The 20,641-nt window shown below is 57.9% G+C and overlaps 1 protein-coding gene across 1 annotated transcript; it reads left to right on the top strand.

Moving 5' to 3' along the window:
* The first annotated feature begins 193 nt into the window (after nucleotides 1–193).
* CHPF2 (chondroitin polymerizing factor 2) lies at nucleotides 194–10,407 on the top strand. The gene is made up of 5 exons (XM_081931684.1): nucleotides 194–267; nucleotides 635–1,066; nucleotides 3,896–4,460; nucleotides 5,604–5,786; nucleotides 8,991–10,407. Exons 2-5 carry the CDS (start codon nucleotides 753–755, stop codon nucleotides 10,266–10,268), a joined length of 2,340 nt encoding a protein of 779 aa, XP_081787810.1. The 5' UTR covers nucleotides 194–267; nucleotides 635–752; the 3' UTR covers nucleotides 10,269–10,407.
* The last annotated feature ends 10,234 nt before the right edge of the window (nucleotides 10,408–20,641 follow it).

The raw sequence follows: 20,641 nt of genomic DNA, 5'->3' as shown, positions 1-20,641 counted from the left end.
CCGAGACGTCAGCGCCCGCCGGGCCCCGGGGCAGGCCGGGAAGGCGAGTCTGGGCGGACTACGGCGCCCGGCCTGCCCCGCGCGGGAAGGGGCACCTTGGGAAATGGAGTCCGCCCTCTTCCCCGGAGGGAGGCGCCGCTGGGGCGGAAGAAGAGGAGCGGGAGGAAGCGCGCGAGGGGCCGCCTGGCGGGGACGGGGGAGCGTGTGAACGCAGGACACGTGTCGGGGCCGAGCTGCGGAAGGGCGCGAGGAGGACGGGGGCGGAAGGTGAGCCCCGCGAGCCGGGGCAGGAGCGAGGGGAAGGGGCAGCCCGCCCCGTCGGGGGCAGGCGCGAGAGCAGCCGGCCAGCCCCGCTCCGGCCTCGGCCCCACCGGGCGCCTGCCCTCTCCTGCGAAGGGACCCCTTCGTGCCCCCCCCCCCGAGGGCGCGTCCTGGAGGGGGTGACGTTGCCCCGGCGCCCGCCCGTCCCGATCTCTTTCCTCCCTCCCAGCTCTGCGCTCAGCCCCGGCCTTAGACGGCGCGGTCGGGGTGGTCCCCTTGCCCTCCTCCTGGGGGCACGTCGTGGGGCGGGTGCCGCTGTCTTCCACGGTGACCCCCTTCCTTCCTTCCTTCCTCCCTCCCTCCCCGCTCCCAGGTTCGCGCTTGGCCCGGGCCCTGGACGGCGCGCCCGGCAAGGCGCCCCGCTGCCCCTCGGCTCGCCGCTCCATGGTCGCGGAGCCCCGGCTGCCCCGTCCGGGCGCCCGCCGCCGGCCATGCGCGTGGCCACGGTGCTGGCGGTGCTGCGCCCGGCGCTGCCGCTGCTGCTGGGTCTGTCGCTGGGCTGCAGCCTGAGCCTGCTGCGCGTCTCGTGGATCCAGGGCGACGCCGGAGACTCTTGCGCCGACGCGGCCGGCGGAGCCGCGCTCGGCCATGGGCGCCGGCCCGACGGAGAGGGGCTGCCGGGGGCCGGAGGAGGAGGAGGAGCGGGGCCGGGCAGGAAGGCGGGCGAGGAGGCGCAGGAGGAGTTCAAGCCGCGCATCGTGCCGTACTACAGGGACCCCAGCAAGCCCTACAAGAAGGTGCTCAGGTAAGGGGGAGCCTGGAGGGGGCAAGCCTTCTCCCCCTCCCCAGAGCTGGGTTCCAGGGGCTTTGGGGAGGAGGAGCACTGTCATGCCAGAGGGAAGCAAGGCTTTTGCCAACAGTCCCTAATAATAAGAATTTATTTATATCCCACCCTCCCCAGCTGTTGCCAGGTTCAGAGCGGCTAACAACAATAAAAGCAATACAGCGTTCTAAAATCATTTTAAAATCGGTTCAAAATCAAAATAATGGCAACCATTGGGCTATAAGGATTACCGAAGGAGGGGGTCAGGCTGTGCCTTGGCCAAAGGTCTGGTGGAACAGCTCCGTCTTGCAGGCCCTGCGGAAAGATGTCAAGTCCTGCAGGGCCCTGGTCTCTTGTGACAGAGCGTTCCACCAGATCGGGGCCACAGCCAAAAAAGCCCTGGCTCTAGTTGAGGCCAGCCTAACCTCCCTGTGGCCTGGGACCTCCAAGATGTTTTTGTTTGAAGACCGTAAGGTCCTCCGTGGGACATACCAGGAGAGGCGGTCCCATAGGTACGAGGGTCCTAGGCCGAATAGGGCTTTAAAGGTTAAAACCAGCACCTTAAACCTGACACTGTACTCCACTGGGAGCCAGCGCACTGGATGAATGTGATCCCGCGGCCAGGACCCCGTAAGGAGTCTCGCCTGTCATTCTGCACCCACTGGAGTTTCTGGGTCAGTCTCAAGGGCAGCCCCACATAGAGCGAGTTACCATAATCCAGGCTGGAGGTGACCGTCACTTGGATCACAGTGGCTAGGTCAAAGTCCTCTGGCTTTGGGGGAAGCAAAGACTCTCAGAAGAGAACTAGGAATCTAGATAGACTGCCTCTGCACCTCGAGGTTCCAGAAGAAGAGTCTGCCTGCCTGGTCCCTTTAGTCCAGCATCCTCTTCTCACAGGGTTCAGTCAGATGCCTATTATGGGAAGCCTTCAATCAGGATTTGAACACAAGACTTCCTGCTCCCTCCCACAGGAGGCGCAGCATAATCATCCTGGCTAAGAGCCCTTCATGGCCCTCTCCTCCTCCTCCTCCTCCTCCTCCTCCTCCATGAATTCGTCCTTTTAAAGCCACCCAGAGTGGTGGCCATTCCGGCCTCCTGTGGCCGGGAGTTCCGCAGTTTATCTCTGTGCTGTGTGAATAAATACTTCTTTTTCTCTGCCCCGAGTCTGACCAACATTCTGCTTCATGGGATTCCCATGAGTTCTAGCGTCATGAGACTAAGGAGGGAAACTTTTCCTTCCCTACTTTCCCCTTGCCATGCATGATTTCATAACCTTCGGTCAGGGTTTTCCTTTGGTGCGCTTCCTGTGCGCTGGGGAGAACCCCGCTTGGGTGCTGCTGCTCCTCACATTGCGGGAGGGAGTGGAGGCAGGGAGAACATGGCTCAGCTGCAATAATAATAATAATAATAATAATAATAATAATAATAATAATAATTCATTATTTATACCCTGCCCATCTGGCTGGGCTTCCCCAGCCACTCTAGGTGGCTTCCAACAAAATATTAAAATACCATAATACATCAAACATCAAAAGCTTCCCTAAACAGTGAGCTGGTGGTGCCCTTTCCCCGGGAGAACGGGCCCGAGTGCCCCATGCACCCTGATCCAGGGGCTGCTACTGCTGTGGTGCAGGGGAGGGAGGAGCGTTCACGCTCATGAGGAGTTTCCCCTCTTTCTGTCTGCACCCCAAGGAACCTGTGGTGTGCGAGTCCCCAGGAGCAGCGTTGGAGTCTCCCCCCGAGTTGCGGTAGCTCAGGCTCCCAGCTGCACCCAGAGAGCTCTCTGGCCCCGCTGGTGGCCATTGGGCAAGGAGCAGAGGCAGAAACACAGGCCCATTCCGCGCTCTCCAGGCCAAGATTGATGGGGCTTTCCTTCTTTAAGTTCTCAAAGCTCCTAACTGAGCTCAGGGTGGTCCTCTGAACTAGCCAGATGTTTAACTGAGACACAATCAGTCTGTCCTTTGAAAAAGAAGGCTTTAGAGTCCCCTTGCCCAAAAATGGCACCTAGGCGACTGGAACCCTGGTTTAAGTGCCTAGCTTATATATCTAGAGTTTCCAGCACTGAAAGGATCCAGGAGTCTCCCCGTCCCACAGTGACAAGCTCTGCTCCTCCCTGGTGTCCAAGAACGCGCAGGATTCTGAGGAGAGCCAGATAAGGTTAGAGGTACCCAGGCACAGTTGGAGGCTCCTTGGGAAACATCCAGGAGGGGAGGAGCCATAGGGGTGGGGGGCAGGGCCCCTAAGTCCTGGCAACTGCTCCATCGGGGCAAGACCTACTGGGGAGGGTTGCTGGGACCACTAGGCTGAGTCTATGGTGGTACCTTGGTTCTCGAACATAATCAGTTCCGGAAACAATAGCTGACAGCTGCATCAGACGTTCAGCTTCCAAAAAACGTTTGAAAACCAGAAGACTTACTTCCAGGTTTTCAGCATCCGGGAGCTGATTTGTTCATCAGCTAATCTGTTTGAGAACCAAGGTACCACTGCATTTTGTTTCCTTGAATAAAGAGTTAACTCTTCAAAGGGAAGTTTTTAATGTGTGATGCTTTACTGTGCTTTTATAATTTGCTGGAAGCTGCTCCGTCAGATGGGCGGTGGGTAAATGATTTGTTGTTGTTGTTGTTGTTGTTGTTGTTACTACCTTCCCTGGCACTGGAGATTTGTTCCTTTCTTGCTGACCTGCCCCTGACTCCAGTCCTGACCACATCTGTATGTCGCATTGCATCGTATCACAGTTTCGAGCGCCTTTTTATTTTTGTCTCTTTCTCCTTGAGACAAAAAGCTCCCCTTCTTCTCCTCCTCCTTTCACAGGACGCGCTACATCCAGACAGAGCTGGGCTTCCGCGAGCGGCTCTTTGTGGCCGTGCTGACCTCCAAGGCCACCCTGGGCACCCTGGCCGTGGCCGTCAACAAGACGGCCGCCCACCACTTCCCCCACCTCCTCTACTTCACGGGGCTGCGAGGGGCCAAGGTGCCCCACGGCCTGGCGCTGGTGTCGCACGGGGATGAGCGGCCCGTGTGGCTCATGTACGAGACGGTGCGCTACGTCCACCAGCACTTTGGGGGCGACTTCGACTGGTTCTTCGTCATGCAGGACGACACCTACGTCCAGCCGGAGCGGCTCAAGGCGCTGGTGGCCCACCTGAGCATCCACCAGGACGTCTACCTGGGCCGGGCGGAGGAGTTCATTGGCGGGGACGAGCAGGCGCGCTATTGCCACGGCGGCTTCGGCTACCTGCTCTCCCGCAGCCTCCTCCTCAAGCTGCACCCTCACCTGGACAGCTGCCGCAACGAGATCCTCAGCCTGCGGCCGGACGAGTGGCTGGGCCGCTGCCTAGCAGACTTCCTGGGCACCAGCTGCACCTCCCAGCACCAGGTGGGCAGGCGGGAGTCCCACAGGGCTAGAGACAAGAGTTCCACAGGACCAAGGGGCTGGGAGATGGGGCATGGAGGGAGGGAGGCAGGCGGGAGTCCCACAGGGCTAGAGACAAGTTCCACAGGGCCAAGGGGCTGGGAGATGGGGCATGGAGAGAGGGAGGCAGGCGGGAGTCCCACAGGGCTAGAGACAAGTTCCACAGGGCCAAGGGGCTGGGAGATGGGGGCATGGAGGGAGGGAGGCAGGCAGGAGTTCCACAGGGCTAGAGACAAGTTCCACAGGGCCAAGGGGCTGGGAGATGGGGCATGGAGAGAGGGAGGCAGGCGGGAGTCCCACGGGGCTAGAGACAAGAGTCCCACAAGGCCAAAGGGCTGGGAGATGGGGGCATGGAGGGAGGGAGGCAGGCAGGAGTTCCACAGGGCCAAAAGGCCAGGAGATGAGGCCAGGGAGGCAGGAGTCCCACAGGCCAATAGGCTGGGAGAAGGAGCCAGGCAGGCAGGAGTCCCACAGAGCCAGAGCTGCTCCGGGGAAGCCAGGGCCCTCTTTACGCTTGGAGCCCCTCCCAGCGGGTCACCTGAGCGAATGCTGTGGGGCTCGCTCAGCCTCCGACTTGCTACTTCTGTCTCTCTGGGTTTTTTTTCATATCTGGGGAGGCAGTGAGGGGGGACTTGGGAGACAGGGTGGGTTAAGGCAGGCCTTGCCTGCTCCCTGCTCTGCTTCGAAGAGGCCTGCACTTGCCAGATAGCCCCATAGTAGTGTCTTGCTTGGGCCGCCGAGTCCCAAGGCAAATCTCCACATTCTGAGAAGTTTAAGTCGGGGAGAGAGAAAAGCCGGGAAGGATTTGTGCAGAAGAGCAAAGGGAGCCGGCTGGTTATTGCCTTCGTCCAGCTCTCTGTGGCTGCAGGGAGCATGTCGGGAGATTGGAGCCTGGAGGCGAGTTCGAATTCCTACTCAGTGAGAACACAGGCTAGCAGACTTTGGGTCACAAGCTTAACCTGCTTCGCAGGTGTTGGTGGGGAGGATTAAACATCTGCATCACATCTGCTTTTGGGGATGGAAAAAGAGGGAGCTGGATAGTAAGTCTTGGGTGCAAATGCTTCTGCAGCGCAGGACCAGGAGACCATCATTTCCTCCCTCTCTTAGGGTCAGAATTACCTGTCCTTTGAACTGGCCAAGAATGCGAACCCAGAGAAGGAGGAGGGAGAAGAATTTTGGGGAGCGATTGCCGTGCACCCCGTCACGGAGCCCACCCTCATGTACCGCCTGCATAAGAGGTTCAGCCGGATCAAGCTGGAGCAGACCTACCAAGAGATAGAGGAGCTGCAGGTAAAGAGGGGAGAGACCCCCAGCACCCCCCCACAGTCTCTCTCACTGCTGGGGGTGGAGAGGATGGAGGCCGCCGGGTGCTGGTCTCAGGCAGGGAGGGTGGGAGCAGCTGTGGGTCACCTTCCGGCAAGGCAGGGAGGGGTCCCCGGCATCCTGGGATTTCTACGGCAGGGGCCCTTCCAAAGAAGCAAACAGGGAGACACCAGAGACTCCAAGCGTTCCTGACTCTCAGGGTGTCCCTGGAGGTATTTGCAATGTCATCCTTTTGCTCACGGTTCTCTCTTCACAGCATCTGGTGGAACAGAAAGTCTGCTTTTTGGTTTGGTTCAGACTACAAAGGAGCTGCTGGGCAGGATCAGACCCTGCAAGCTCCACCTTCTTCAGCTGAGGATCTTCCAGTAGGGGCAGCTGGAGGCTTCTGGGGGCTCACTTTGGGGTGCCTGCAGCAGCTGCTGGGCCCAGGCTGGGAGCGTGGGGTTGGTGGCTGAGAGCCTGGAGTTCTGGCAACTCGGCTTCATTCTTAGATGATGATATTATTATTATTATTATTATTAACAATAATAATAATATATTTATACCCCGTCCATCTGGCTGGGCTTCCCCAGCCACTCTGGGCAGCTTCCAAAAAAATACTAAAATACAGTAATGCATTAAACATTAAAACTTCCCTAAACAGGGCTGCCTTCAGATGTCTTTTAAAAGTCAGATAGTTGTTTATTTCCTTCACATCTGATGGGAGAGTATTCCACAGGGCAAGTGCCACCACCAAGAAGGCCTTCTGCCTGGTTCCCTCTAACCTCACTTCTGGCAGGGAGGGAGCCGCCAGAAGGCCCTCGGAGCTGGACCTCAGTGTCCGGGCAGAATGATGGGGGTGGAGATGCTCCTTCAGGTATACAGGAGTGAGGCCATTTAGGGCTTTCAAGGTCAGCAGCAACACTTTGAATTGTGCTCGGAAACGTCCTGGGAGCCAATGTAGGTCTTTCAAGACCGGTGTTATATGGTCTCGGTGGCTGCTCCCAATCACCAGTCTAGCTGCCGCGTTCTGGATTAGTTGTAGTTTCCAGGTCACCTTCAAAGGTAGCCCCACAGAGAGTGCATGGCAGTAGTCCAAGCGGGAGATAACCAGAGCATGCACCACTCTGGCGATTGCCTGCAGGGAAGGCTCTGCTGGCTAGTTTGGGTCATTTCCCTGCTGCCCCTTGTGCAAAAGGGCTCAGGGGGGAAGAACTATCTGGCCTGCCCTGCTGCCCCCCCCCCCAGGAAATAACTTCTGGCTCTTCTCTCTCAAATAACTTCTGGCTCTTCTCTCTCTCTCTCTCTCTCTCTCTCTCTCTCTCTCATCCAGCGCACTTGCAGAGAGAGCCATTAGTTGCCCTCCTGGTGGAGGGCCTTGGGGGTTTTCTGGGGTCTGCAATCCAGCCCAGGTGCCTCAGACACACCCCCTGGGAGCAGAACATGAGCCGGCTGAGCCCATTTGCCACCTTCCCTCCCCCCAGCCCCCACCCGCTTTGGCTTCTGAAATGTATTGCAGCAATAGAATCACAGAACTGTGGAGTTGGACAGGACCACAAGTTCATCCAGTGCAGCCCCCTGCAGGGCCAGGAGCCACAGCTCCAGAATCACTGGCAGGTGGCCCCCCAACCTCTGCTTAGGAATCTCCAATGAAGGAGAGTCATCACATGTCGGGCCTGGTGGGCTGGAGACCACCGGGTGGGTCTAGCTGCAAAGAACCAGCCAGCAGTAGTGGCACTACTCAGAGTAGGAGTGAACTCTTCATTAGCAAGAACACCATGAGTTTCAGGCCTGACGAGCTCAGCGGTTCATCCCCCCTAGGTCCTGCCCCCATGAATCTCATTTCAATTCACTTTTAATTTGTATACCGCCTTTAGGTATTACTATGCTCAAGGCATTTTACAAGCTGAAGAAACAAACAAAACAAACAGCAAAGATCATACACGTAATAATCTGATCCAAAGCATAAAAGTCACAATAATTTATATCAGTTACCCAGACTGAAAGTCCCTGCCTTCCCACAGACATCTCCAAGTCTCCTTCTCTCCAGAGCTTTTTCCAAGCAATTAGAGGCTGTGCCTGCGTTCAGCCTACTGCTGCCCTGCCCATTTCAGCCCTCTTCTGGTTCTGGGAGACAAGGTGGGAAGGGAGTGTGTTGCAGCAGAAGGAGAAGGAGACACCCTGTGCTTCTTCCCCAGCCAGACTCCTCTCTGTCTCTTGGCCTCCCTCCTCTCCCGCCTCAGCTTCTGCCTCTGATTCTGTACTGCCCTCTGCCACAGACTCCCCCTGCTCACTAAGCCCTGTCCCCTCTTCAGCTTCCCACACCTTCTTCTCCCTCTGACCCCAACTAGTTCAGTCCATGACACACCAGGCCTTGTAGATTCCTTCAGCATCCTTTGTTTCGGGCTGAGCTATACTTTTTGGAAACCCCTTTTTCCAGCCCCTGCCACGGGGTGGTCCAGCTGTGCTGTAGCCTTATTGGAGTTCACCGATTGGGTCTGCGTTGCTCCCAGACAGGAGGAAGGAAGTCAAAAGACACCGAGTGCTGGTTCAGAGAAAGAGTTCTTTATTTCTGCTCTCCGGAACAGCAGAAAGGCACTTGCGAGGTCAGTCCACAGCAAGTCCAAAGAAATGAGAGATTTCATGGAGTGTATATATCCTCCAGGCACCCTCTCTCTCCTTCCCCAGGAATCCAACCACATCAGCCTATACACGCAGGTTGACATCTCATATGTTCCTGCTCCGGTATTCTTAACCATAAAAGGGTATTCCTTCCTGTACTTCTGACCATAAAAGGGTATTCCTGTTCCTACTCTTATCTTGGAGCAAGAGGTCACCAACTCCAAAAACACACACTGGCGCTGTTCCCGGACTAGGTCTGTGCGTCAGGACGTAGGTTAAGACCTAGACATGTCATCCCTACTCCACTGGAACAGCCAAGGCCATCCTTGCCATCACAAACTGATAAAGGAGAGGGCTCTGAGCACTTGTTTATACAGCCGGGTTTTTGTTTATACATTGACTCAGAGCTCAAGTTAATGGATTTTAGCTAAGGAAAAATAGGGATTTTGGTGCCCATTTCAAACTGTCTGCACACTCAGTTTTAGGTTTGGGAAACCCATTCCTTCAGTGCAGCAAGGGAGAATGTCGGGGGACGTCTTAACGGGGGCTTTCCTCCTCTCTCCCCGGCAGGCTCAGATCCGCAACCTGACAGCGCTGATGCCATCGGGGGAGGCAGAACTGTCGTGGCCCGTGGGGGTCAGTGCCCCCTTTTCCCCTAAGTCCCGCTTCGAGGTGATTGGCTGGGACTACTTCACGGAGCAGCACCTCTTCTCCTGCCCCGATGGGGCCCCCAAGTGCGAGCTGCAGGGGGCCAGCAAGGCGGACGTGGGCGACATCCTGCAGGCGGCGCTGGAGCAGCTGAACCGGCGCTACCAGCCGCAGCTGCGCTTCCGCAAGCGCCGGCTGCTCAACGGCTACCGCCGCTTCGACCCCACGCGGGGGATGGAGTACCAGCTGGAGCTGCTGCTGGAGGCCGTCACCCAGAAGGGCCACAGCCACCTCCTCTCCAAGCGCGTCCAGCTCCTGCGCCCGCTCAGCCAGGTGGAGATCATCCCCATGCCCTACGTCACGGAGGCCACCCGCCTGCAGCTGGTGCTGCCCCTCACCGTGCCAGAGCTGGACTTCCTGGGGGGCTTCCTGGACGCCTTTGCCACCAACGCCCTGGACGCCAGGGACAACTCCCGCCTGACCCTGCTCTTCGTCTATGACCCCTACGACGCCCAGCGCGTGGGGCAGGTGGACGTCTTTGCCGGGGCCAAGGCCATGGTGGCCGAGCTGGAGAGGCGCTACTCGGACGTCAAGATTCCCTGGATCAGCGTCAAGACAGAAGTCCCCTCCCAGGTCAAGCTGATGGACATCGTCTCCAAGAAGCACCCCGTGGACACCCTCTTCTTCCTGGCCAGCGTCTGGACGGAGGTCACGGCCGAGGTCCTCAACCGCTGCCGCATGAACGCCATCAGCAGCTGGCAGGTCTTCTTCCCCGTCCACTTCCAGGAGTTCAACCCGGCGCTGGCTTTCCGCGGGGGCGAGCAGGCGGCTGGCGGGGGCGCTTCGGCTGCCTCGGACTTCCCTCGGGACGGGCGCTTTGACCGGCAGGCCTTCTCGGAGGCCTGCTTCTACAACGCGGACTACATGGCGGCCCGCGCAAGGCTGGCGTCCGACGTGCTGGACCGCGAGGAGGCTCTGGAGGGCCTGGAGGCCTTTGACGTCTTCCTGCGCTACTCGGAGCTGCACGTCTTCCGGGCGGCGGAGCCGGGGCTGGCGCAGAAGTATGTCTTGCGGGGCTGCAACCCCCGCCTGAGCGAGGAGCTCTACCACCGCTGCGTCCTCAGCAACCTGCAAGGACTCGGCTCCCGATCCCACCTGGCCATGGCGCTCTTTGAGCAGGAGCAGGCCAACAGCACCTGACCGGGGGGGGGGTGAGGGGGGGCGCAAGGAGGGAGGCTGCTGTGCTTGGTGGCTGGGGGGGGGAGACGGAAAAGAGGACCCACTGACCCAATTTTTACAGAAAACGAGAAAACCAATTAAATGTTTCCTTGCTGCTGCAGTTGCCCTGCCAGTGTCACCTGGGTCTCTCCTCCTGTTTGGGGGGGATTGGGGGGGGGGGAGAGGGATGGAGCAACAGCAACAGCTCAGTCCTTCATGGGGGGGGGGGGACCAGAGAGAACTTAGAATAATGGTTGGCATTGCACGGGGGGGGGGGTGAAGTCAAACGGCTGAGTTATCAGCACTGACGTGGGCTCCCCCTGGGGTGCAAGCCTGGGCCGTGTGCATGGGGGGGGGGAGGTTGCCCAGACTACAAGACCCTCCTCTCGGCCTGGCTGCTGATGGCGTCCAACGGAAAGCAGAGCAAGACGTTTGGCACCAGCTGGGCTGCAGGAGTTGGTGGAAGGAGGTATACAGTGGTACCTCAGGTTACATACGCTTCAGGTTACAGACTCTGCTAACCCAGAAATAGTACCTCGGGTTAAGAACTTTGCTTCAGGATGAGAACAAAAATCGCACGGTGGTGGCAGCATGGCGGCAGCGGGAGGCCCCATTAGCTAAAGTGGTGCTTCGGGTTAAGAACAGTTTCAGGTTAAGAACAGACACCCAGAATGAATTAAGTTCATAACCCGAGGTACCACTGTACAAGACGCTATCCAAGAATGCCTTAAGGACTCCCGTCTGGATTTGTTACCATTTTCTTCTTCTGAAGATATCCCGCAAGGCAGCAGCAGATCAGAGTTTTCCTTTTCCTAGATGGGCTTCTACCTTCCGAGGTTGACCAGCCCCTTAAAATCATAGGATCAAAATTGTAGAGTTAGAAGGGACCCCAAGAGTCATCTAGTCCAACCCCTGGCAATACAGGTCTCTTTTTGCCCCATGTGAACCCATGATCTGGAGCAGGGGTAGGCACCCTAAGGTCCGGGGGCCGGATGCGGCCCAGTCTCCTTCTCAATCCAGCCCACAGATGGTCCGGGAATCAGCGTGTTTTTACATGAGTAGAATGTGTCCTTTTATTTAAATTGCATCTCTGGGTGATTTGTGGGGCATAGGAATGCGTTCATTCCCCCCCCCCAAAAAAATATAGTCCAGCCCACCGCGGGGTCTGAGGGAGGTGGACCGCACCAGCTGAAAAAGGTTGCTGACCCCTGATCTGGAGGGTGTCCATCTCTCCTGACTGAGCGGTCCCAGCCCTTGGCAGCCATTATTCTGAAAGAAGACCCCCCCCCAATTCCCAGGGTTTCTCTGCTCCCTAGTTGGCTACTCCCGGCGTTGGTGACCATGCGCCCCTTCTCCGGCTGTCCTCCTCCTCGCGAGCAAGAACTCCCCAAGGACTGTTGAGCACACGGCCCGCAGGTCTAAGCTGCCTTGGCTGGGGTGCAAATCCGCCCTCCTCGGCAACTGAGCGGGGGCTGCTGCTTCTGAGGAGGGGGCGTCCCATCGGGTTGGGAGTCTGGCGCTGCCTCCATCCCCACGTGCCACAGAAGCGCCCCACTTCCGAGCGGCCGGGCTGCCCTGCCGTGAGAGCGGCGCATATAAGGGCTGGGGGGGCGCCTCTCCCCCTCTCTCCGCAGCACCGCGCAGGCGCCTGGCGAAAGAGCAACGCGTGTGCCCGAGCCGGCCGCGCCGGAGACCCCGCCAGGTACGCGGGTCCTGCGGGGCGGGAGAGGGGCGCAGCGCCGGCCCTTCGCACTTAGTTTTCCCGGGGGGCAGCCTTCCTCTCCGCGCGGGCCAGTCGTCTGTCTCTCACCCTGCGCGCCCCTTGCCCAGGAGGGGCCGCGACCTGCGCCCGAGACAAAGCCCCCCATTCCCAAGGCGGAGAAGGGCTGTGCTGGGGCCGACGGAGTCCCGCGACCCCTCTGGGGCGCAGCCTTCCCGAGGAGATCCCCGCGCTCCTGCGCGCCTCCGACGCTGCGCGCATCTTGCGCGCCTCCGCCGAGCTGGGCTCCCCTTTCGAGCCGGCGGCGGGCATCGGCCTCTCCCTGCCCGGGCAGATCAGGGGGCGCCTGGCCGAAGAGAGGCTGCTCCACTGCCCCTGCGCCCTGTTTACTTTTTCCCTTCCAGACATGGATCCCGCGGCTCCGCTGCGCGCCGGCCCAGCGCGGCCCCACCGCCGCGGCGTAAGAAAATGGGGGCGCCGGGCGGCTGAAGTCTAAGCGACCCCGCCGCCGCCGCCGCCGGACCTTTGAGATCTACCTGGCCCAGAGCAGGTAGGCTCGGCCGCTTGCAGGGCGAAGGGACCCCGGGGCGCCCGCGGGCCGGGGCGGGGGGTGGTCTGTGGGTCGAAAGCGCAGCCGGGCTCTGGAGAGGGGAGGTCGGAGGGTCTCTTCCTGCTCCCTGGCTGCGCGGGTTTCCTTGCCTGCGCGACTTGCCGGCCTCGGCAGGTCGGACAGCGCAGCATGAAAGAGCAGCTGCTTGGGAGGCAGAATGTCAGTTCCCGCCTGAAACGTGCTGATGTGTGTGGGGAGCACAAAATGCCAGCGGCTGAGCCCTCCCCTCCTCCTCGGGGAGGCCCTGGAGTGACCCATCCCCCAAAGTCTCAAATATCCTGGGACCTGTAGGAAGCATAAAGTTAGAAGGCACCCCCAAAGGTCATCCAGTCCAACCCCCTGCAATGCAGGAATTGCAAGCATTAACTAGGGACTGGGAGCAGCCTCTGAGACCCTATAACACCGGTCCTGAAATACCTACATTGGCTCCCAGGACCCTTCGGAGCAAAATTCAAATTGTTGGTGCTGGCCTCGGTCCAGTATACCTGAAGGAACATCTCCACCCCCATCATTCTGCCCAGACACTGAGGTCCAGCTCCGAGGGCTTTCTGGTGGTTCCCTCCCTGTGAGAAGTGAGGTTACAGGGAACAAGGCAGAGGGCCTTCTTGGTGGTGGCGCCCTCCCTGTGGAACGCCCTCCCATCAGATGTCAAGGAAATAAACAACTATCTGCCTTTTAGAAGACATCTGAAGGCAGCCCTGTTTAGGAAAGTTTTCAATGCTTGATGTTTTATTCTGTTTTTAATATTCTGTTGGGAGCTGCCCAGATGGGTGGGCTGTAAATCAAATACTCTTACAATTTAATATTACAGTATTATTATTATTATTATTATTATTATTATTATTATTATTATTATCATTATTATTTACCTAGTCACTCCGTCCCTCCTGTGCCGGCAAACTCCCCTTTCCCCCAGGAGGGTTCAGTTGGGCACCCTACATCTTGCCCCCCACGATGCCCCCTGGTGGGTGCCTCCTTCCTGCAGGTGGGTGCTGATTCTGCCAGGTGGGTGGGGGGGGGGTGCTGGGCAACTCCCTCGGCCTCGCAGTCAGCCAAGCAGTTGGATGACGACTCCTGCATTGCAGGGGGTTGGACTTGATGACCCTTGGGTGCCCCCAACGCTACCATTCTAGACTCCCTTTTCCCAGGGATCTGTGACCCACCACCGCCACTGTGTCCCTGGGTGTGGGAATGATTTGGCCTTTGCCTCCAGCAGCTCCTCCTCCTCCTCCTCCTCCTCCTCCTCCTCGGGGTTTTTCTTCTGTGCTGTCTTGCCATCACAGCTGCATGAAGTTTCCGAAGGAGGCAGCTCATCTCTTGGAAGCCTCTGCCTGATGGTGAGTCGTGCCCCCCCCCCACTCCTGGAGAATCACAGCAGACTGGTCCAGACGGCAATGATGGGACTGCCCACCCCCAAGCCTGGATCTGACCCCTGGAGCCAGCTGGGTGCCTAGTTGCCTTGGGTGAAGCCAGGGGCTTTTCTGAAGGTGATGCCCTGCTCTCCTCCTGGGTTGGTGGAAGCAGAATGGGGATGAGCCTGTGTCTGGCAAATCTGCAACGAGCCCCTCTGGCCTGGTTGCAGGCAGGATCCTGACCACCTCTGCTTTGGGCTCCTAGCTCCAGTTGGAACCCCCGGCCACTGAGCAGAGAGAAGAATAAAACCACTTGTAGGAGCTGGCTGGTTCTTTGTGCAGGGGAGGGGCAAGGAAGAGAGGCTTCCCTGCTCTGTGTGACCCCCTCCCTTGCCTGAAATGGGGGGGGGAATGAAGGCACGGAGGGGTGGGGGTGGGTTATGTGCAACTCAGGAGGGAAGATGTAGTCCAACCTTCTTAAGCCCCTTAACTCCTGTCTGGCAGCAGTGTTTGGGTCCTTTTGCCCCTGCACCTGGTCTGTCTTTCTTTTCCTGTTACTCCAGGGAAAAGTCCTCAGCGGTCTGACCTTTATGCGTGTTTGCAGGATCCTGCCTGGCTTGACTAGGCTTCAGCCACTGAAGTAGGGAGGGGGAAGAAACCACAGAGCAGGCCTATCCTAGGTGCCAACCCCTGGGTGGCCAAGCAGTTCCCTCGCTGCAAGAAGCCAAGTTACAGGGAACCAGGCGGAGGGCCTTCTCGGTGGTGGCCCCCGCCCTGAGGAATGCCCTCCCAGCAGATGTCAAAGAGAAAAACAACTACCAGATTTTTAGAAGACATCTGAAGGCAGCCCTGTTTAGGGAAGCTTTTAATGTTTAATAGGTTATTGTATTTTAATATTCCATTGGAAGCAGCCCAGAGTGGCTGGAGAAACCCAGCCAGATGGGTGGGGTATAAATAATGAATTATTTATTATTATTATTATTTTCCCTGTGAAGGGGCCGGACACCCACAAATTTTGGTGCCAGGGCCATGCATGCTGCATGGCATCCACAGCCCCCAGCACCCATTGTCGTGGGGCCCAGTTGGCATTCCTGGGGCCGATCCTGCATCTCTGCCATAGCAGGAGTTGTGTGTGTGTATCACAACTTTGCAAGTCCAATCGGGAGTGAGAACAGGCAGCCTTCCCGCCCAGTCCCCTGCCGGCTGCAGAGTCAGTGAGTGTTCTCTCCTGGGTCCTCTTTGCTGCTGCATTTTTAAAGGCTGTGAGCAAGCAGCCCAGACTCTGACTCAGCAGCAATAGCCTTAGATTGGGAGAGCCTTGGAGGAGAACTGATAAGGTGGGAGGCTGGCAAAGCTCTCTCTGATTGGCCGGAAGGAGCTAGGTGGGTGGGTGGCAGGAGGCAGGGCTGGCCCCCAACCTGGACGACTTGGAAAGAGCATTAAATAAATTCATGGGGGGGGGAGCCAGGATGGGTGTGCTCTGTACTGGGCCCGGGGGTAACCCGTGAAACGTGGTCCAGGACCGGTCCAGAATCCAAAGGTTCTGCTAGGAGTCAGTCCGACAGGCCAAGGCAGGACACGAGGCAGGAAACCAGGCAAGGACAGGTACAGGATCTAGCACACAGCAAGGTTGCTCCCGCAACCTGGGACGGGGTCCGACAGCCTTTTATCTTTGTCGGGGTAATGGCCGGTCCTGATCACCTCCCTGTTTCACCCAAAGGTGAGCACTGCTCCTGCGAGTACTCAGGTCTCTCCTTTTCTCAGACCTCAGTCTCTGCAGCTCGGGAGACGTGGGTGGGTTACTAGACCCAGGGGCCTCCTCAGCCTCCCCTGACCCAACCGGTAGTGGAGCAGCTGGAAGTGAAGGCCCAGCTGGAGGCAACGAGGTCATCTGAGGTCATCCCCACATCTGGAGCCAGGGCAAGATCAGGCCCCTGACTTGGCCCAGCTGGTGTTTCCTGCAGGGGAACCTGTGCAGACTGGGACTCTTCAGGATCAGGCCCCAGGCTTGGTTCGGATGATGCCTGAGGCAAAGGATCTGGTGCGGACTGAGTCTCCTCTGGCTCCGAGTCCCAGGCCATCACATGCTCTGCCCTCCTCTGCAGCTGGAGGCAGGAAATGCTGCCAAATCCCACTTGCAAGAAACTTTGGGGGGGGGAGTCACTCTTGCACTCAGGCTCCCCTCCCTGGTTTCCCACAGGCATCTGGTCAGCCACTGTGAGAACAGGACTCTGGACTGGGTGGGCCATTGGCCTTATCCAGCAGCCCTTTGTGGTACTGGCTGGGCTCTTGGGTTCTGCCGTGCCCTGTGGAGGGAGGCAGGTGTGTGGCAGGGGGGGGGGTCTGCTTCCTCCAGGCTTCCTCCACCTGATGCGGAGGAGCAGCAACTTCTCTCATGAACCTGCTGTGAGCAAAGCCATGTCTTGCTGCCTCCTGTGGAGCTGGGTGGGGTTTTTGAATACACCGCACATCCGTCCCAATCCTAGACTGGCTCCCCAACTCCAGCAGCTTCCTTATTTATTAAATTTGTATGACACCCTTCATCTGAATGTCATAGGACAGTTTGAAATGAAGAAATCCCCAAACCTCTCTCCCGTGATCTCATTGAGAAGGCCACGAGGAGAAGGAGCTGCCATCCAGCCCCAAAGGCCTGGCCTGGGCACAGCTGGGCTTGCCCCCCCCATGGCTTCCCCTTCCATGAGGGAGCCTGTTGTGGGGTCACCTGGTTGCACCCCCTCAGAAGTGTGTGCCCAGGGCCAAGGTGCCCCTGCCCCCCCATGCTACACCTCCGCCATGGAGGGGCTGCTTCTTCGGGGCCCCTTTGCTCCTCGCCCTCTCCCTTGCGCCACACACCTTCCTGGGCATCTAGGTCTGTTGGCACTGGCTGGCCTCCTCGCTGGCTGCAGGTGGGGAGCCCAGAAGGAGAAGCCCCCTCTCCAGGTTCACGTGCTGTGAAGGAGCCCTCCATCAAGAGGCAGGTTTAGGGGAGCACGATTGGTTCCCTTGCACCGGGTGCTGAGCTCAGAGGGCACCGCAGGGGACGCTGCAACAATGATGAGTAACAGAATGCAAGAGGCGTGTGTGTGTGTGTGTGTGCCAAATTCTGGTGTCGCAAAGAGTGCCGCAGAAATTTTAAAGCCCAGAGTCCGCCACTGCCTCCGTCCCAGGAGTTCTTCTTTGCTGTGTCTCCCAGTCTGCAGGGGGAAAGGATCGGGGCCCAAAGACCCAGGGAAAGTATCAGTGAGTGCAGATACTGGATGGTCATTTGTCATGGATACTTTAGTTGTTATTCCTGCCTTGCAGGGGGTTGGACTAGATGATCCTAGGGGATCCCTTCCAACTCTACCATCTCTGCAGGGAAGAAGAGCGTTCAGCAAGTCCAATACAAAAATATTGTCGGTTGCCTTTATCGCTTCTGATGTGCTGACATTAAGGCAGGAGCTGCAACTGAGCATTTATTTGCTTTTGGGACACCGGGATATGTTGCTTCCGGGTGGAGAGCATCTCACTATCCTGTGCATTTTTGCACGTGTGTGTGTGTGTGTTTGTGTGTGTTCCAGCTTCCTCAGTGCACTCCTAAAGATCTGGCTTGGCTGACAGACCAAGTGGCAGACCCTTTGGTGGCCATGAAGTCCTGGAAATCAAGGACCAATCCGGTCAGGTCCTTAACTGACAAAACATGTCAAGCCAGGTGTGCAAGGAAATGTAGCTGTGTCTTCCCACCCTTAGGACAGGTGGGGTGGGGAGCCTCCTAGCCATGACAACAGGTGTGGGGCAGCTAAGGGCAGGGCTTGAAAGGAACAACCAGGGGCTTAGACTGGGCTCCCAGTAGCTCCACTGCTGGGGCAAGGTCTGCTCTCTCTTATTTATTCCATAAAACCCACACACTGCTGGATGGTCAATACCACCCCTCAAAGCAGTTTACAAAAAGATTAAAAAACCAAGGGGAAAATGCATTAGTTTAAAACCGATGAAATGCTTAAATCCACATAAACTTTCAAAGCATCCAGGCAGGCTTGTTGAAACAAGCATATTTATAGCAGGGGCCGGAAAGAGTACGGGGAAGGTGCCTTCTTGATGTCAAGAGGCAGGGAGTTCCAAAGGGCAGGCGCTGCCACAATAAATGATGACATTCTGACAAATGCGGGAAATGGGCATGTTGTGGCATCTGGAGCCGTGCCTCCTGTTCTGACAATCAAAGCAGTTGAGTGGCTGCATGGCGGGGGGGGGGGAGTAAGGCAAAGTCTTAGGTAAGCTGGTCCCAAGTTATGAAGGGCTTTCTATCCTAAGAGGAACACCTTGATCTCAGCCTGGTAGTTGATGCAGATCTTTGAGCACAGGGCTCGATCCTGTCAACACCAACTGCAGCTCCAGACTGTGCCACTCAAATTGCAGTGTGGACTAAAGTTGCCTAATCCTCCAGGATTAGGGGCCTTGATGGTTAAGCATCCTTAGTTTCATGCCAGATCTGTCCTTGCACCAGGCGGTCAGCAGCACCAGACCTGAGCACATGAGAAAGTCCTGCTCTGCCCTGTCTTGGTGAGACTGCAGGCTTGTCTTTCGTATTCTGCCACTGCTGAGCCCCCCCCCCCCGCCCCATGGGGCTCTTTGGGAGAAAGGAACTGGGTGAGCTGATTCCCCCACAGCCTCCCTATTTTTCGCACCCTCGGGTTTTCTCTTGCTTCCCCCCCCCAATAAATTTTATTAAAGTTTGGAAAAAAAATAAATTAAAAAGAATAATATCGAATATCTTTTTATCAAAGATAAGAAAAACTATATAAAAACGCAACCCCAAAAGGGGGTGGGAGAAAGAAAGTAAAGGGGGAAAGAAGAATCAGAAGTTTTTGTCCTTTTCCCTCAAGTTTTCTCTTTTGAAAGGACTCCTCTCTCTGCAAACTTCAGGGCTCCCCCAAGGGCGTCGGGGGCTCCCCTTTCTTTCTTCCTCGTCCTCTCTTGTGACTACAATCCGAGCCTTAGGAACCGGGTTAATTATTAGAAGGGAGCGATAAGGGCGGATGCTCTGAGCGACTGAAAGGCGTCTTGCAAAAGGGTCCTGGAAGCAAAATGGGCGAATGATCTGGGCTCAGCAGGGCCCCGTCATGGGCCAAAGGCAGGCAGGCGGTGCAAGCGTCGCGGGTTCGCCGGGGAGGATGGACGAAGCGGCTGCCCGAGTCTCTCTCGGAGGCTGGGCCCTCGCGCGCTTCCTTCAGGCGCACAGCAAGAGCCACGTGGAATCACGCCAGGACCTGGCTGTAGTTTTCCATTCCCTTTCTCCTGAAGCCAGGGAGATCCGTTTGCTCTCCCTCCCTCTCCAGAACAAGGCGCCCTTTGCTCAAGCGCCCCCACCCACCCCAAGCAGGCCTCCCGCGGTGGCAGGTGAGGCTGGAAGATTCAGGGCGGATGGAAGACCGTCCTCCTCTGTGCAAACTGCGGAACTCTCTCCCACAAGAGGCAATGATGGTGACCAACCTGGGGGGCTTGAAAAGAGGGCTGGACGAATTCATGAAGCCGGAGAGGAGTATCCTCGGGAAGGTTGTGGACGCCCCTTCCCTGGAGGTTCTTAAGCAGAGGTTGGACGGCCATCTGTCGGGGATGCTTTAGCTGAGATCCCTGCTGCATTGCAGGGGGTTGGGCTAGATGACCCTCGGGTCCCTTCCAGCTCTACGATTCTATGATTCTGTCCAGCAGTGCTTCTGAAGACCGTGTGCTGGAAAGTTCCTCTGGCGCTGGAATCCTGCTTGCTGGTTTCCCATAATGGGCATCTGGTTGGCCACTGGGAGAACAGGAAGCTGGACAACAGGGACCCTTGGGCAAGATCCAGCAAACTCTTTATTATATCATGGAGGAGGGGGCTATCGATGGTCAATTGGAGAGTTGGAAGGGATCCCCAAGGGTCATCTAGCCCAACCCGCTGCAATGCAGGGATCTCGGCTCAAGCATCCCTGGCAGGTGGCAGCTCAACCTCTGCGTAGAAACCTCCTTTGGAAGGAGAGTCCACCGCGTCCCGAAGGAGACCTGTCCATCCTCGCTGTCCAGCTCCCACAGTCGAGGCATCTGTGCTTCTGAATGCCGGTTGCTGGAAACCGCCGGAGCGGAGAGTTTCTCTTGGGCCGGATCCTGCTTGCTGGCTCGCCGCCCTCCGAGGCCCCTGCGTGGCCCTTGTGAGAAGCGGGTGCTGGACCAGAGGGGGCCCCTTGCCCTGATCCGGCAGCCAGGCTCACGGGACGTTCTGCTGCGGATGGAGATGGCCTCGGCCGCCCCGTCCGGTGCCAAATCCTCCCCCGGCTTTCGCAGCAGCCCCCCGAAGCCCGCGAGGTTCTTGGCAGGCCTGGCGAGGTTGCTGAGCCTCTGCATCTCCCCAGCAACGCGAAAGGCATTATACTGTTCCCATGGAAACTCGGGCAGAAGCATTTGGGAAGGAAGAGGGGAAGGAAGGAAGCTGCCGTGTGGGTCTTGGCAGCCCCGTCGCGGCGGCGGCGGCGGCGGAGCTTCTTTGTCTCCTCCTGGCCCGCACGGACGGCCGGGCAGAGGAGCAGCAGCCCCGGCTCCTGGGGAGGCGCCCCTCGGCGCGCCCGGCCGGCAACTCCCGCCGCCTCTCCGCAGCCCCCCAGTCCCGGGCGCCGGAGCGCCGGAGCATTACCGCGCCTGGCCTGCGAGGCAGGGAGGCACCCAC

This window comes from Podarcis melisellensis (genome assembly GCF_964234715.1).
Source record: "Podarcis melisellensis genome assembly, chromosome: 12".
NCBI lineage: Eukaryota > Metazoa > Chordata > Lepidosauria > Squamata > Lacertidae > Podarcis > Podarcis melisellensis.
The sequence above is the reverse complement of the archived record's forward strand: the minus strand, read 5'-3'. Positions and strand labels throughout refer to the sequence as shown.